General features: G+C 48.2%; 1 protein-coding gene across 13 annotated transcripts in view; it reads right to left on the reverse strand.

Annotated features, from left to right (window-relative positions):
* Nucleotides 1-17,610, reverse strand: part of AAAS (aladin WD repeat nucleoporin) — a 28,907-nt gene that overhangs the window by 9,235 nt on the left and 2,062 nt on the right. For 6 of the 13 annotated variants that reach the window (XR_006278365.1, XM_043506679.1, XM_043506678.1 and 3 more), the window contains exons 3-11: nt 12,789-12,916; nt 11,511-11,566; nt 9,823-9,914; nt 7,883-7,929; nt 5,809-5,907; nt 3,761-3,967; nt 2,736-2,879; nt 2,272-2,392; nt 388-512 (exon numbers count right to left, since the gene is read on the reverse strand). Coding sequence is in view for 12 of the 13 variants with exons in the window: in XM_043506679.1 (XP_043362614.1) it covers nt 388-512; nt 2,272-2,392; nt 2,736-2,879; nt 3,761-3,967; nt 5,809-5,907; nt 7,883-7,929; nt 9,823-9,914; nt 11,511-11,566; nt 12,789-12,916 (1,019 nt within the window). In the remaining variant the exon portion in view is untranslated. The remainder of the gene's footprint in view (nt 1-387; nt 513-2,271; nt 2,393-2,735; nt 2,880-3,760; nt 3,968-5,808; nt 5,908-7,882; nt 7,930-9,822; nt 9,915-11,510; nt 11,567-12,788; nt 12,917-17,610) is intronic. The other 7 variants (XM_043506684.1, XM_043506685.1, XM_038378996.2 and 4 more) reach the window with 2 other exon arrangements.

Here is a 17,610-nt window from a genome sequence, read left to right on the forward strand (position 1 = left end):
GGAAGATGTTACTGGTTGGGAAGGAGGGGAGGGACAGACCGACACAGCAAAGCCATGGGAATCCGAAGCCAGAAAACCTGCAGTGATGGAGGGCTCAGAGATGCTGTCACCCAGATATCACCTGCCTGCAGTAGAAGAGTGAAGAACTTCTCTATTATCTTTCACCCCCACATCTCAAGGCACTTTACAGATGAAGTCTGACAACCCCCTCTGAGATGGGTCCATAACATCCTCTCCATTTTACAGATCAAGATGCAGACATGCAGAGAAAGGAGGTGACTTGCCCCAGTCCAAAGGTGAGAAGAGAGCCCAAGAGTCCTGACTCCCAGTCCCATGCTCTAACCACTGGACCATGCTCCCATGGGTCCAAGCAGGCCTCATCCTCACCTGAACACTGCTGAGGGTGTGGTTGCTAGCACCTTGCTGCCATCAGGTGACCAAGCAAGGTAAGTGACTCCACCACCTCCAAACCACTGTAGCGGGACACAGTTTTCCGTGGACACGTCCCACACCTAGAGAGGGAGAGTGTGGGGGGGGAGAAGATGAGGGTAACATACTGGAAAAACAAATCTGTCTCCCTCCAACCCATACACAGCTGGGAGTTGGAAAGGATCTGTGCCCCTCTGCTCGCTGGTTCAGCTATCTTCCAGGCAGGCTCTTGCTAAGCCAGGAAGAGCATGACAGACACCGGCCACGGTTTTCAATGTTAAGCCATCACAGCATCAGTAGAGGCCTCAGCCTTGCAGCACATCAAGGAGGGATTAGTTTCCCCCCGGTCAGAGCAGTATTTTAGTCCCTTTGGTCATGTCAGAGACCAGTTCCCATTCTGCAGCTCTCTACAACCTCTGGATTTTGTGAATCGCACACAGTAGATTTGAACTTTATGTGGACAAGAATGAACTTTAGTGGCCTTCAGTCACAAGACCATAGGCACACAGCTCGCCCCATGCCTAAACTCAAGCATTCTGCCTCCAAACCACCCAGGTCCTGCTGGCCCAGGAAGCAAGCCACAGAATCTAGAAATTGAACCTGGGGCTTCTTCCTGGGCCAGCAGACAGCAGCAGACAGGCTGCCCCAAGGCCAGGAGGTTTTGGCCCTAAAATTCTATCAGGGTGTCCAGATATTGCTTACAGACAGAGCTAGCTTGAGCCAGGCGCACTCTTTACCCAACGTACCTCAATCCTGACCCATGGCCCCTTTGCTATTCCAGTCCTAAGCACCTCCCACACAAAAGTGCTGCCAATGGCCCTTAACCCTGACCCACTGTCCTGCTATTCCTGTCAGGTTCCCTGCCTCCTATGCCTTGCAGCAGCATTGCCAGTGCCCCTCATTCCTGACCTGGGCCCTAGAAAACTTGGTGACAGAGCTCATTCCCGATCTGCAGCTCCCTGCTGCTGCAGTGCGAGGTTTCTGAATAGAGGCGTCCGACTTCTGCAAAACTGAGCTGGGTGGAATCGAACCCAGGCCTACAGCGACACTATCACCCTCTGTGCAAACTTGGACTCAATCTCAGGGTCTTTATAAACAGAGGCCAGTCTAGAGCGGGGGAGCTCAGATTCTCAAAGCCCGGCTCTCATCTTAATACGGAGATTGACTCCCGGGCACCTCTGGGCCAGGTGTGACTGCAGAGGCCCCCTCCCGTTCTCCATCACACAGCGTCCTTGGGGCAACTACATGGAAGAGTAAGATCAGGACCCAATTTAATGTATTTTTAGCTGTCTTACTGGAGTTTGGCAGCTGGAAACTAGAAAGGTAGCGATGTCGCCAGCAGGCTTTCAACAGACCTCTGGCAACGGGTTGCCTGTGATGGCAGGAGATTGGACTTGAGGACCCAGGAGGTTCCTTCCAATCCTCTGCAGCACACTAGCAGTATGAGGCTACCTTGAGCCCCACTGGTCTAGGGAATAATGCTAATGTGACCTACATTAGTATCTATATAGATCCTTGTCCCCCTCTAGTGCCCGGGCCACAGAGATGTGAGCCCACTACTGCCTCTTAGTTAGCGGAGTTGGATCTGTAGGTCAGGCAGTAGAAACCCCTGCTTTTAGACCCAGATGTTGCAGGTTCAAACCTTGGGGATGACCAACTAGACACACAGTTACTAGTGGAAACCCTTTGAAACAGTCACACACATTTACTAGGGCATGTGGTTGAGAGTTCAGCTGGTCTTGCTGTTCCGTCCAGCACTGAGTGGTAGAGACACCCCAGCCACTCCCCACACTACAGGAGGACACAGGCGGAGAGAAACGTAGGAGGGCCCGCCTTACTCACGAGCATGGCTGTATCAACAGGCGAGGCCGAGAGCAGCATCTCTCCACTGGGGGCCCATGCCAGGCTGGTGACGGGACTGTGACCGGGGTAGGCAAGCACCTGGGCGCAGCCAGAGGAAGGCCTGAAGGAGAGCAGAGAGAGAGACCTTGCTAGTAGGGGCCAAACTGCTATGACATATTCCAGGGAGGCTGGCAGCAGCTGCTTATTTCCAGGGGACACATAGCCACATCTGTCTGCGTCAGGTGGCTTGTTGATGGGTAGGTGGCGTTGATCCAAATGCCACTTAACTGGGCTTTTAATGACACATGCTGTTCTGCTTGCCAAGTAATGGGTGCGCTATAACCACACTAGACACATGGGATTCTGGCCCCGGCTTTAGAGGCAGCCTCCTTGCCAGCACAGAGATGCCAGCAACATGGGAAGAGACCACAGGGGCACGACCATATCTCCAGGTGGCTGGTTACCTGGTGGAAAGGGAAGTAGGATCCAAGTGCCAAACCAAGACACAGCTCTGGCATGCCACGGCGAGGATGGATGCACACAGTGGCTTCCACGCCATTGAAGCCACATTCCTCTGCAAGCGGTGTTTCAGGATGGGGACCGTCGTGCTGCAAGAGAGGAGAAAGGGGTGTGACGTGGAGACAAAGGCAGCATTCACAGCAGCAGCAAGGTAACCGGCTCCTCCGGTATCTGCCTCTGCCCAGTCATCAGCTCCAGATACTCTGCCCGGGATGTGCATATAGCATAGGTCTATGAGATCTAACACAATCTTCTATTTCTATAGCACCTTTTTTCCTAAATGGAGAGGACCGATTGCCTAGGGGTTAGGGCACCAGACTGGACTCTAGAGACATAGGTTTGATTCGCTGTTCTGAGATAGGCTTCCTGTGAGAGCTTGGGCAAGACACTTGGTCTCTGTGCCTCTGTCAATAGGTGTAATAGCACTGCTCTGCCTTACAGGAGTTCTGAAGGTAAACACATTGTAGATTATGAGGCACTCAGGTATTGCGGTAATGGGTATAACCAAAGAGAAAGAAACGATCCCAGAACCCGCACACATTCCACTGAAACATGGCCCCCTCTGGGGTGAGGGAGGAGGGAGATGCAGCAGCTGTGTCATAGCACTGCACACCAGCTCAGTGCAGGAGGTAGAGAATACCCAGGGGATTCGACCAGAACACACTGATTTTTGGGAAAAGTTCTAACTACTTGCAGCCAATTCACAGATCACCCAGGAGCAGTTTTATGCCCACTCTGGAAGACAGCGCCTCCTAGCACCACGCCAGGTCACTACTGACTGAGTGGAGTGCAGCTGTATTGAATCGCCAACCCACTTCCAGCAAGACATTGGGTTTTCTTTGGTGGAGTCCCCTGAAGTAATGACCAGGCCCTGACACTGCTAAGCCTGGGGGAACCTGAGAAGATCACCACCCAGGGTGAAGAGCTGCAACACTCAGAGGCTCAAGAGGACAGAGAGATGGAAGCGCACCTAGTTTGTTTAAGCGGCGCGCCCGGTGCTGCCGGCAGCCTAGGCCCAGCAGTTATTGGGTGTGATTTGGCACAGGCTGGCAAGAAAGCCCAGCCAGGGGATGCAGCCTGTGGAGAACGCCGGCCACATTTCAGAAGGAGCTGGGAAAGTCTTCTTTTAAGGATGCCTTTACTTGCCAGCTGGGACCCACTTGGAGAGTGGGGAGACCTGCAGGAGAGACGAAATTCAATGGATGCCCAAGGGGAAAAAAGCGAGAGAGCTCCCTTAACTAAGCCTCTCGCAGGCCAGTGGGAGACAGTCTGAACCTGCTCTGCCTGCTGACCCATCACAGGGGAAGAGGGACAAACTCCAGGCAGCACGAGACGAGAGTAATATTGCTTAGCCCAGCCACCTAGTGACGTGAATATGGATTTCTTAAGTGTTAACCTGAAGACGAATGGATCAGCCCTTACTGACAGCTGCTGCTTAGCTTGGCGAGGTGATAGATGCGCTATTAACAATTCTGGGCCTTGGTCTAGAGGAGGCCTCCATGCCAGAGGAGCTATGCTGGCTTCAAGAGACTGCAGGAGCATACCTGCTCTCCAAGAAACATGGGGTCAGTGCTGGGCCCCAACACGCCCCTTCCACAGGTGCTCAGAAGAAAGGTTTGTATGAGGAGCTGGGAGAAGGACCCCCATGGGACTTCCTCAGTAACAGGACTGGTCTGAACCCCAAGCTGGGGGGTTTTCTGCTCAGCCACTTATCTGACACTTTGGCTCCTGTCACTAACCCTCAAGGGCCAGGCCTTGCTGACAGTGGACATCACCCAGCTGCAGTGTCATTCCACCTTTCCCCACTATGCACAGCGAGTGCTGTTTTCCTTCCGATGGGATGGCCTGGATCAACAGAGGGGGGAAACAGAGAGAAAACTGGAAGTAGGCTGGCCACAGGATCTGGAGATTTTACTAAACATCTGATAAGAACTTCTGCTACAGAGTGAGAAATTCTGGGAACACAAAGAACCTGCCAAGAGCTAAAGACGAGTGTGTGATGGAAGGAGTGGCTAGCTCAGGATCAGAGGTGGGTTACAGAGGGGAGGAAAGGGAGGAGGGGATGCAGAGTCTTTGGGACATACTGGAGAAGCATTTGGAATGGTGGCATTTGGTGCCAAGAGACCCAGAGCTGAAGTGCCTTCACTGGAACTGTCTTCACTGTCTTGGTGCTGAGGAACTACCCCAGGGCACCACCTTCTCTCCCTTAGTGTCAGCGCAGAGCATAAGGGCTCTCGAGGCTGTGTAAGGAGCCTGGAGGCCTGAAGGCACTTGAGAGGGAAGAAGGGAACTTCCTAGGGAATCTCCTTAGCCTCATGCTCAGAACAAAGACACTGGCTGCAACCACCAAGGTCTTAACAGGCTCCAGTGCAGAAGAGCCTCGCACTGACAGTGTAATTCTAGGAACCTGACCTGCTGAACTAGAGAAAAGTCTGACAACAACTGTGCTGCTACAGAGGTCCAAAACACAGGGTGCACACTCCCCTCTCGCTGAGGACATCAGTTTGCAGCTTCCACAGGGCCCACAACAAACCTGAAACCAACCTCAGTCTTCGTATGCACTAGCAAGAACATGAGAGTCAGCTCAGAACCCTGAATCAAGGGTTCAGGAGCAGGCGATAGCCTGTCTGGATGCTGCGCGGAGCTGCAAACTTTATGCACGGGGACTCCTGCAGCAGGAAGGCTCAGAGCCTTGCCTCACGGTCCTGTGGGCATGACCCTGCCAAGAGATATCGGACAAAGGCAGACTCAGACACAGCTCCAGATTCCTGTCCCTGCAAGGTATGGCAGGAAGGAAGGACTGGAGACAACTGGGGCTGCACCTCCCTTTCCCAAGCTTGGCCAGCAAAGCACTGGTCAGGCTCCCAGACCCCAAAAACAGGGATCCATAGAGGTCTTTGTAGCAGCAATGGAGGTGTCCGTACCTCTCTGCATGAGCCCTCGCCATCACAAAAGGTTTGCAGCCTCAGTGGGTCTTTACTCTGCCAGTGGCAGTACGGGCAACCTGACATTCCTCACCTGTTTGTGTTGTAAACTCGGATAGAGTCGTCCAAAAGGGCCACTGCAAACTTGCTGGAGTGAGGGTGCCAGGCAAAAGCCCGGATGGAGCAGCCAGCCCTGGAAAAACAATGAGCAAGAGAGAAGGGATCACACTGTGTTACACAGCCACAAGGGTCTGACAGGCTGAGATGCAAAGCAGGATTGCCCGATAGCAAAGACAGTAAGGGATGGCTTAGAAAAGGCGAAGCATCAGGTTCAAAGACAGGTTCAAACCCCAGCAAGGTCTCCTCAAACTTTCATCCTTCCCAGGAGGAGTAACCTTTGAGAATTCAGTTGGTCTAAGATTGTGAGATTCTCAGATACTGAGTGGGGGCCAGATAAGTACCACCGACAGCATACACAGAGCTTGAGAGATGACAGGACGAAGAGCGCCATGTCAAATACAGCAATATCCTGGAGAATGCCTTTCTGAATCAGAGTGCTGGAACACCGAGGCCTATATTCTGTCTCCAGCAGTGCCCAGTGTGTACGACTGGACTGTGCACAAAACTGAACAGGCCTGAAGACAGACTCCCACAGGCTGCAAGTCTGATCTACTGGCTTCATGGACACAAGACGACTGTTGATTCCCCTTAGACCTGCAAGGGATGACACAGCCACAGGAGGGCAGGCTGGGGCCAAGTCCCACTTTCTCATACCAGTGGTGGCAGAGAGAACCCAGGACAATACCAAGAGCCCAGGTGGAGTATGCAGCATTGGAAAGTTTGGAACATTTGGAAAGTTCTCTCCCTGACTTGTAAAGGGAGTAAGGTGGATCCAGAAGCCCTTGGGAATAAACACAGGACTACAGGGTCTGTCTAACTTAGGCACTTTTCAGAGTCTGTGGTCCTGCCTGGCCTTCTGCTATCACAGAATATTAGAGTTGGAAGAGACCTCTGGAGGTCATCTAGTCCAACCCCCTGCTCACAGCAGGGCCAACCACGACTAAATCATCCCAGCCAGGCCTTTGTCAAGCCGGGCCTTAAAAAGCTCTAAGGATGGAGAATGCACCACCTCCCTAGGTAACCCATTCCAATGCTTCACCACCCTCCTAGTGAAATAGTGTTTCCTCATATCCAACCTAGACCTCCCCCACTGCCACTTGAAACCATTACTCCTTGTTCTGTCACCTGCCACCACTGAGAACAGCCGAGCTCCATCCTCTTTGGAACCTCCCTTTAGGTAGTTGAAGGCTGCTATCAAATCCCCTCTCACTCTTCTCTTCTGCAGACCAAATAAGCCCAGTTCCCTCAGCCCCCCTCATAAGTCATGTGCCCCAGCCCCCTAATCATTTTCACTGCCTCCGCTGGACTCTCTCCAATTATCAAATCCCTCCAGTTCCCAGAAAATACTTATTAGTTTAAGGGAGAGAGGCTGGAACTGTGCCACTGACTGCGTGACCTTGGGCACATCACTCCATCTCTGGGCCTCACACATACCACAGGGATAACACCACGCAGGTGGCAGGAGGTTAGATTTAACATTTCCTGAGGTGCACAGCAACCAAGACTCCTGTTTGGAGCAGAAGTAGGATCAAATTGAAACCGCAAGAGAGAGTAACTCTACACAGGCATTGTGGCTCGGTGGCCAGAACACTGGGCTAGGACTTTGGAGACCTGGGTTCTACTCCTGCCACTGCTGAGTGACCTTGGGCAAGTAATTTCTTCCTCGATTTTTCAATCTGTAATGTGGGCTAATGATCCTGATCTCCTGCACAAAGCACTTAGAGATCCATGGATTAAAAGCATGGCTATGAGTTAAGTGATCATCTAAAGTCCTCATTGCCGTAGTATCCAAGCAGCTCACCATCTTTCACACAGTGCCACTAACCCCATTTTACAGATGGAGAACTGAGGCAGACAAAGTGACCTGCCCAAAGCAAAGCAGGGAGTCGAACCTGGGTCTCCCAAGTCTCAGGCAAAAATCACTCATCACTGCACTATTCCTCCTCTCTGTAAACTGCAGGCATTTAGTTCCCACCACAATGGGCACCCTTATAAAAGCCCAGCCAGACACACACACACGTTGCAGAGCCTCAATGTGCAGAACTTACCAGTCCACCGCCTGGGAGAACTCCGCAATCATGTCTTCGCTGCATAGCTTAAAGACAGATGAAAAAAGAATTAACACATCAGTGGCAGATCTGGCAAACTGCACAGAGAAGGCGGCAGCTGCCTGTGGAGTGGGTATCAGAGCCACAAGAAGTTGATGGGAGTTACAGTTATCAGTTAAGTGGTTTTCACGTTCTCACCCACCTTATATACATCCTCAACAGTTCCTCTGGAATATTCTGCCATATTTAACCCTTGCTTTTCAGTACCCAGTTGTTCTCCTTCCCCAGACAGAAAGAACATTCAGAGACTGTCTCTACACTGCAATTGGGAGGTATGACTGCAGCACATAGACATATGAGTAACAGCAGCAGTACATGGGGCTAGCTCCTGCAATCAGCCCTGCTGTTGCAGCTTCACTGCTATTGTTACTCAAGCTAGTTTTGAACTAGCTAGCCACACTACATTTGCTGCAGTCACACTTCCTGAGTGCAGTGTAGGCAGACTTGGAGTGCCCAGCCAAGCCAGCATTAGAGCAATACATTATGGCTTGGACTTGCAGACGGGCACCCACTGATTTGCAACAAGGTTGAGTGCCTAACTCCAGTAGGTCCCTTTGGAAATCCCAGCCACTATCAAAAAGAAGATTTTAACCGTCTTGAGTTTTAAAAATGGCAACTTACTATTAATTATTTTATTACAGTAGTCAGCTGAATTTGGGGTTCTATTATGGAGATTCACAATCCCTATTCTAAATAACTTGCAATCTAAATAGACAAAGGGGTGGCGGAACAGAGGCATGGGGTGGATCAGTGACTTGGCCAAGCAGGTCAGTAAGAGCCAGAAACAGAATCCTGCTCACCAAGTCCCAGTCCAGTACTCTGTTCACTGCATCACTCTGCTTCTCAACTTGCAGATCCTGCTCGTTTAATTACTTTGAGGTGGCCCCACATTTGTACTCGGTGCTGAATTTGGACATGTGAACTTGGACGTGACACCCTTTGTAAATACACATACCTTAGGCCAAAATGCCAGTTACCAGACTGATTCTGCCTGAGGTATTTGCCATCCTCTGAGTGGCAGGATGTCTGCATCGATTGGTCTTTGATCAGTTATGATCATTGTCCCCTTGCAATGAATTCAGAGATTGGGGACTCCTGAGTTTTCTGTGTGTCGAGGGGATCCTGGAGACAGCTGTGGCCTAGTGGACTGGGCTGAGAATCAGGCAACCTGTGTTCTTATTCCCACTGACTCACGAAGCTTCATAGGCACAAGCTACTTGCCCTCTCTCTGCTTCAGTTTCCCCCATCTATAATGATACCAACCCACCTAAGTGAAAAGTGCTGCAAGTTCAAAGCATCATTTTTAATTTGGGCAAGCAGACCAGCTTCCTTGATGCCTGTATTGTACTTCTCATGCTGCTGGAAGGCAACAGGATGGACCCAGTCCACAAATGGACATGAGGCCACCTAGTTTAATTGCAATACAATAGGATGAACAACATTTATATTCCTGCCCAGCTGGTCCAATGTTACACCGTGTTAGAGACTGAACTTCAGAGTCATGGAAACATACAGACCCTCCACCCTCTTGTTAGCTGCTTGTTAGCTGCACTACATCACAAGATGTGCCACATCTGCCAGCATTTCCATGACACTCAGGACTTCTCTACACTTAAACGCTGCAGCAGCGCAACTGGTCCAGTGAATACACTACCTACACCAATGGGAGGGGTTCTCCTATCTGCATAGGTACTCCACCTTCCCAAGAGGAGGTAGCTAGGTTGACAGGGTCTACACCAGCGGTTAGGTCAGTTTAACTGTGTCGCTCAGGGATGTGGATTTTCCACACCCCATGAGCAACAGTTATACCAAGGTAATTTCCTAGTGCAGACCAGGCACCAGTAATAGTTAGGGATAGATTCATTCTTCACAGTACTCACTGACAAATGGGGAAATAGGGAGCCGTGGAGAGAGGAGACCCAGTGGCACAGAGCCAAAGTCCAGCGTGATCCTGTTTTCATCCACTGGAGATCTAGGAGGAAAGAGAGGGATATAAGAACGGGAAGGAAAAGAGAAGAGAGTCGTCAATCCTTCTGGAATTGTGATTTTCCAAGCCAGAAGTGAAGAAGGATACACAGACTGCAGTTAACTTGGAAACTTAAGGACTGTCATGTGTATTGTCTGCATCTCATGGACCATTATTGGATTTAATAAATAATCCCATCTATTTCTGTAGCTCTGGCCTTGCCCAAAGGATCCCAAAGTGCCATGGAAATGCAGCACACAGCAGTGAGGAGGAACAGGCCAAACTTTTGCAACAGACAGTGTGGTAAATCCCAGTGAAGTGCTATGAGTCCGCTGAAATCAGATGGGAATTGTGGAGAGTGAGGTGCACGGAAAGTGATTTATTGATTTAACAAAACTGAAAGACGGCAAATTTAAAAGTGACAAATCAGAATCAGAAAGAAGATGTTAACTGTGATTGGAGGACAGCATGTGGAACACTCTGCCACAATATGTCACTGAGGCTGAGAGCTGGCAAGATTCAAAGACGGATTAGAGGTTTCTACAAATAACCACCAGAGTTATAACAGTAAGGACTGAAAACAGCACCACCAAAGCCCAGGTGTTTTGACAGAGATCTAAACCCTCCTGCTTCAGGGATTAAGCCAACTTCTACCTAGTAGGACTCAGGAAGAAACTTTCCCTGGGGGGCAAGGTATCCCATAGAGGATTTCTTGCACCTCTGTCTGAAGCATCTGGTCCTTGGCTCTTTTGGGAGCAAGATACAGAACTAGGACCACCATTAAATAACCAGCAAGGCAATCTCTAGGTTATTTACTCAGCTATTCCAGGCAGGGGAGCTATTCCTACACAGAGCTTTTTGGGATCCTTCAGAGTGGGAAACACTATGGTGTTCTATGGCTGTGGATGTGCATTTGAAAACAACATGCCACCTGTAGTTTATAGGCTCAGCATGTAACTCTGCAAATGTGATTTTAAACACAACAGTAACCAGACATCATTAGCCTAGTGTCCCTGGGAGCAGCACTGAGCTAGCATGATCCAACAGCACTCCCCCAGAGACTGCGTCAGACAGGACATGTCTGTACCGCAATCTCCCACTGCTCTCTCATTATGGGTTGGGTTGTTATTTCAGGTTCCGTGCAGTGGATGACACTGGTTGGGTTTTATTTCCCCTCTGTGAAATAAGCAGAAAGGTTTTGCTTTAAGCTTTTGTTGCGGTGGCAGCAGCAGCAGCTCCCTCTATGTCCTACAGTGACTCTAGGCACTGATGGAGAGGAAAGGATGGAGCGGCGGCTTTAATCTCATATTAAGCTTCAGCTGTTTCAGAAGAAGTCAGCCCGATCCCCACAAACTCCAGCTGACCCGCTCAGCACTACAATCCTTTCCTCACTAACTCACGTAACCGAGAGAGGAGCCACAGGGAGGTGGGGCGGGACAGGACGCAGAAAGGGGTCCAGAGAATGGGCGGGGGAGCAGCAGAGACCGAGGAGACAGGGACTAAAGGGACTGGAGGGATCAAGACATGAAAAGATTTAGGAGACAGCTACCTAATTCCTTCACAACATGTAGCCAGGGCTGCTCTCTTAACAGTCAGACTCACCTGCCTCCTCCGCGTTTGCTATCTCGTTAAGCACCCCACACATTCCCACATCGCGCCTGTAGACAGAAAACTCTGTGAGTCTCCTACATATCACAGGGCTACAGGTTTAAGCTAGACAGCAGGAGTAGGGAGTAGCTCTTCCCCCAGCAATGGAGGTCACTAGCATGGGACGTGGGAGATTCAGGTTCAATTCCCTGCTACACCACATACTTCCCACGTGGCTGTGGGCAAATCACTTAGTCTCTCTGTGCCTCAGTTCCCCATCTGTGCAATGGGGATAACAGCACTGCCCTGCCTCACTTGGGGGAGTAGAGAGAGAGATAAATCCCTTAAAACCTGTGAGGCAAGCAGATACTACAGTAACATACCTTATATAAACAGTCCATCCCTACTGAGGTACCCTCTCCGTAGCCACGTAAGTAGGTAAGCAAGACGTTCTGGCATGAACAACAGGACACAGTATCCAAGAGCCAGACTCTAAACAGGGCTTCAAGTTGTTTTCAGAGCTGCCCGCAATCTCTCTGCGACCCCACCTTGTTCGCTCTGCTTCACCTTACTGCAACTCCTCCCTCAGCAAAAGCCACCAACTCTGGACTTCCTCCTTTCAACTGCTGGTTCTCTCCCACCAACCTGGTCCAATATCCAATACCCCCAACCCCTTTGCCTCCCACCTGTTGGAAATTGTCAGTTTATACCAGGCAAACCTGCTACCTGATTTGCTTATGACCTGCTTTCCAGCTGCACAGAGCTGCCTGTTAACCTCAGGACAAAAAAAATGACCAACCTCATTTCCCAGTTTCCAAGTGTCATGCACCCACCCTTGGAAATTGCAGAAGAGTCTAGGGTTCAGAACCCCTTCCCATCTCGAGCAGCACTGTACCTGTCCTTAGGACAGCACAGGCTTTTCTTCCACTGATTGCAAACGAGAGCGGAAAGGAGAATTTCAGGATGGGCGTGGTCAGGCCAGCAGAGCTATAGAAGGCCAGCATAGGGAACTGAAATGAGACACAATTTTAATTCTGAATGCCAGCCAGCACAGTCAGGGTTATCTGAGGAACAGTCACCTCTCAGTCTCCAACATACCAACCCCAGATTATTAATTATTATCATCTGTGTTATGGCAGTGCCTACAGGTACCCACTCAAAGATCAGGGACTCACTGTGCTAAGCACTGTACAAATACTTAAAGAGATGGTTCCTGCCCCAAAAAGCTTGCAATCTTAATAAGTGACAGCTGCCTCTTTGCTTTCTGTTCAGAGCATGCATACACTTACTCACCATGCATTGAGACATCTCTTCCAGAGGGTCTCCTGGTGGTGGATGAAGGCGGGTTTTGTGCTATGCTCCAGCCGGCTGTGAGCTTTCAGAGTTTCCTTGGGGATGGTTAGGACAGGCAGATCAGCCAACTGCAAGTACAAAAACCAACAGTCAATCAAACAGACTCCAGTGAAATGGCTTGATCTGAGGACCAATGGCTGAGGGGTTTGGGAACAGGATACGGAACCAATCACTTCCAAGCCACCATTTCCAAAGAGCAGCTGAAAGCTGCTACCACTCTCCAATCATTGGGCAGCTTGCATGTAACAAGCTGGCAGATGTCAGTGCAGTTCAAGGGTCTGTAAGCTCCAAGAAATATGCCTTCTCACGGGTCTGCAAGGCATTTAGCACATTGTGGCCATTATGCAAAAGAATAAATATTTATAATCACAAAAACCACCAGGCAAGTGATCCCTCTTGTGAGCAACCTCAGCAAAGACGCCAAGGGCTCATTGGAAATAGAAATAAGAGGCTGGTTCAGATCAGGGCTGAGGTACATTGGCAGGGGCAGCACAGAGGGAATGCTTGCCATGTTGTGCCCGACTGTATCTGTTCTGTGCGTAAACAAAGGAGTCAGTCTCCAGGACTGGCACCTGCCAGACATTCTAAATTCATGTTGTGAAAAAGCAGCATCTATACGTGATGAAGGAGCAAAGAAGTTGAATCTTATTTGTATTGGAACCCCAGTTATTAATCAAGACCCACTGCGTTCAGCACTATACAAACACAGAACAAAAAGATGAAGCTTATCCTCTAAGTAATGAACAACTTGAGCTGAAGGATATATTCTTAACTTGATGTAAGCAATATGCTAGGAGAACATATTAACAATGTGAGCGCTAGCTGATCACAACTCATGCATCAGAAACCAGCTTCCATTGCCAGCTAAGCAGCACCATAATTATAGCTACAGGTGGGGAAATAAGCAATTGGGAGGCAACTGACTATATTCCTGAAAAGGAGAAGGTCACATAGGAAAGGAAACAGAAAGAAACTGGGCCAGGAGGCACAGCGGCTGCTACAAATTGTCAAAATGTTGATTAATTAAAAAAAGGTTTTGAAGTTCTTTGGGGTTTTTTTTTTCTTCAGTTTGTGAATTTGGTGCTAGATGGAAAGTGCCAGAAGCCAAAGTCTCCCTCATCTTCAAGTATCAAGAAAGCAGGTTGAGGACCTGCACTTGGGGACAAGGACCCACTCTCCTAGATAACTTGTGAGCACAGAACAAAGAGACAGTCCCTGCCCCCAGAAACTTAAAATCCAAGTATAAGGAAAGCGACAAAGGTGGACACAAAAAGATGGATGTGGCAGTACAAGGAACGAGTGACACAATACGGTTCTGAGGGTTTAAGATTGGCAGTTCTCTCTTCCATGCATCAAAGTCCTTCAGGGACAACAATGCCTCCTGCTCAGGGGTTAAAGTAGGGGGGACCTGGGAGAAAGCACAGATGCCCCTCTGCTACGACCAGAAGGGCAAGCCCCCTCCCTCCATGGCTTGAATAAGCAGCGCTCCCCCAGGCTGCTCCCCTTCTTCTTGGCTGGTGTGGCGAGTGCTCCCTGTTGTTCCAATCTACTTAAACCCCAGCTCGTACATGGAGCTGCAAAGCTCTGCTGGGTTATAGTTCTGCTCCACCAGAAAACAGCGACAAGCTCTCCTGGTGAAAGAGGCCAGGCCGTCCATTGGTCTGGAGCAGCAGATGGGTTCAGTCCACTGGTCTCCTTCGGGTTCACCTGCCCCTGGGGAGAGCTGGCCCATCCCAGAGGGACAGAGTCGCCAAGAAGCAGCTGGTGAAACCTGTGCTGGAGGCCAGCCCTGGAAGAGGAGGAGACAAAATATTCCAGGGTACAAAATATATTGGAAGGACAGAACAGGTCGTGGCGGGGGGGGAAGGTGGCACTATATGTGAAAGAAAATGTAGAATCAAATGAAATAAAAATCTTAAATGAATCCACATGTGCCATAGAATCTCTATGGATAGTAATTCCACCTGACCAGGACAGCGATAGTGATGATGAAATGCTAAGGGAGATTAGAGAGGCTATCAAAATAAAAAAAACTCAATAATAGTGGGGGATTTCAATTATCCCCATATTGACTGGGTACATATCACCTCAGGATGAAATGCAGAGATAAAATTTCTCGATACTTTAAACAACTGCTTCTTGGAGCAGCTGGTACAGGAACCCACAAGGGGAGAGGCAACTCTCGAGCTAGTCCTGAGTGGAGCACAGGATCTAGTCCAAGAGGTAACTATAACAGAACCACTTGGAAATAGTGACCGTAATATAACAACATTTAACATTCCTGTGGTGGGCAGAACACCTCAACAGCCCAACACTGTGGCATTTAATTTCAGAAAGGGGAACTATGCAAAAATGAGGAGGTTAGTTAAACAGAAATGAAAAGGTACAGTGACTAGAGTGAAATCCCTGCAAGCTGCATGGACACTTTTCAAAGACACCCCATAATAGAGGCTCAACTTAAACGTATACCCCAAATTAAAAAACACAGTAAAAGAACTAAAAAAGAGCCACCGTGGCTTAACAATCATGTAAAAAAAAAAAAAAAAAAAAAAAAAAGAAGTGAGAGACAAAAAGGCATCTTTTAAAAAGTGGAAGTCAAATCCTAGTGAGGTAAATAGAAAGGAGCATAAACACTGCCAAATTAAATGTAAAAATGTAATAAGAAAAGCCAAAAAGGAGTTTGAAGAACAGCTAGCCAAAAACTCAAAAGGTAATAAAATGTTTTTTAAGTACATCAGAAGCAGGAAGCCTGCTAAACAACCAGTGCGGCCCCTGGACAATCGAGATACTTAAAGACGATAAAATCATTGTGGAGAAACTAAATGAATTCTTTGCTTCAGTCTTCATGGCTGAGGATATTAGGGAGATTCCCAAACCTGAGCCATCTTTTGTAGGTGACAAATCTGAGGAATTGTCACAGATTGAAGTGTCACTAGAGGAGGTTTTGGAATTAATTGAGAAACTTAACAGTAACAAGTCACTGGATCCAGATGGTGTTCACCCAAGAGTTCTGAAAACTCAAATGTGAAATTGCGGAACTATTAACTATGATTTGTAACCTGTTCTTTAAATCAGCTACTGTACCCAGTGACTGGAAGATAGCTAATGTAATGGCAATATTTAAGAAGGGCTCTAGAGGTGATCCTAGCAATTACAGACCGGTAAGTCTAACATCAATACCAGGCAAATTAGTTGAAACAATAGTAAATAATAAAATTGTCAGACACAGAGGAACATAAATTGTTGCACAAAAGTCAACATAGTTTCTGTAAAGGGAGATCATGTCTTACTAATCTATTAGAGTTCTTTGAGGGGGTCAACAAACATGTGGACAAGGGGGATCCAGTGGACATAGTGTCTTTAGATTTCCAGAAAGCCTTTGACAAGGTCCCCCACCAAAGACTCTTACGTAAATTAAGTTGTCTTGGGGTAAGAGGGAAGATCCTTTCATGGACTGAGAACTGGTTAAAAAAGACAGGGAACAAAGGGTAAATTTTCAGAATGGAGAGGGGTAACTAGTGCTGTTCCCCAAGGGTCAATCTGAGGACCAATCCTATTCAATTTATTCATAAATGATCTGGAGAAAGGGGTAAACAGTGAGATGACAAAGTTTGCAGATGATACTAAACTGCTCAACATAGTTAAGACCAAAGCAGCCTGTGAAGAACTTCAAAAAGATCTCACAAAACTAAGTGATTGGGCAACAAAATGGCAAATGAAATTTAATGTGGATAAATGTAAAGTAATGCACATTGGAAAAAATAACCCCAACTATACATACGTACGGGGGCTAATTTAGCTACAACTAATCAGGAGAAAGATCTTGGAGTCATCGTGGATATTTGTCTGAAGACATCCACGCAGTGTGCAGCGGCAGTCAAAAAAATCAAACAGGATGTTAGGAATCATTAAAATGGGATAGAGAATAAGACGGAGAATATCTTATTGCCCTTATATAAATCCATGGTACGCCCACATCTTGAATACTGTGTACAGATATGGTCTCCTCATCTCAAAAAAGATATACTGGCATTAGAAAAGGTTCAGAAAAGGACAGCTAAAATGATTAGGGGTTTGGAATGGGTCCCATATGAGGAGAGATTAAAGAGGTTAGGATTTTTCAGCTTGGAAAAGAGGAGACTAAGGAGGGATATGATAGAGATCTATAAAATCATGAGTGGTGTGGAGAAAGTGAACAAGGAAAAGTTATTTACTTGTTCCCATAATATAAGAACTAGGGGCCACCAAATGAAATTAATGGGTAGCAGGTTTAAAACAAACAAAAGGAAGTTCTTCTTCACACAGCGCACAGTCAACCTGTGGAACTCCTTGCCTGAGGAGGTTGGGAAGGCTAGGAATATAACAGAGTTTAAAAGAGAAATGGATAAATTCATGGAGGTTAAGTCCATTAATGGCTATTAGCCAGGATGGGTAAGGAATGGTGTCCCTAGCCTCTCTTTGTCAGAGGGTGGAGATGGATGGCAGGAGAGAGATCACTAGATCATTACCTGTTTGGTTCACTCTGTTAGGTGAGAAAAGTTAAACATGAAGCAGTTATGCCAACCGAACCAGGGTCAGGCCAAGAAAGGCTGCTGGGAAAGCCTCTGAAAATAGAATGAAGGAATACTTGTTTAAGTTACAGAGAGTGAAAAAAAAGGGGAGGCCTGCATTCCTGCATTTTTGTACCAGATGTACTGGGAACAGTCCTTGAGATACTGGGGCACTGTTTTCCACTCCCTGTTTTTGTGTTATGTCTGTTCTT

Source organism: Dermochelys coriacea, chromosome 20 (assembly GCF_009764565.3).
Source record: "Dermochelys coriacea isolate rDerCor1 chromosome 20, rDerCor1.pri.v4, whole genome shotgun sequence".
Lineage (NCBI taxonomy): Eukaryota > Metazoa > Chordata > Testudines > Dermochelyidae > Dermochelys > Dermochelys coriacea.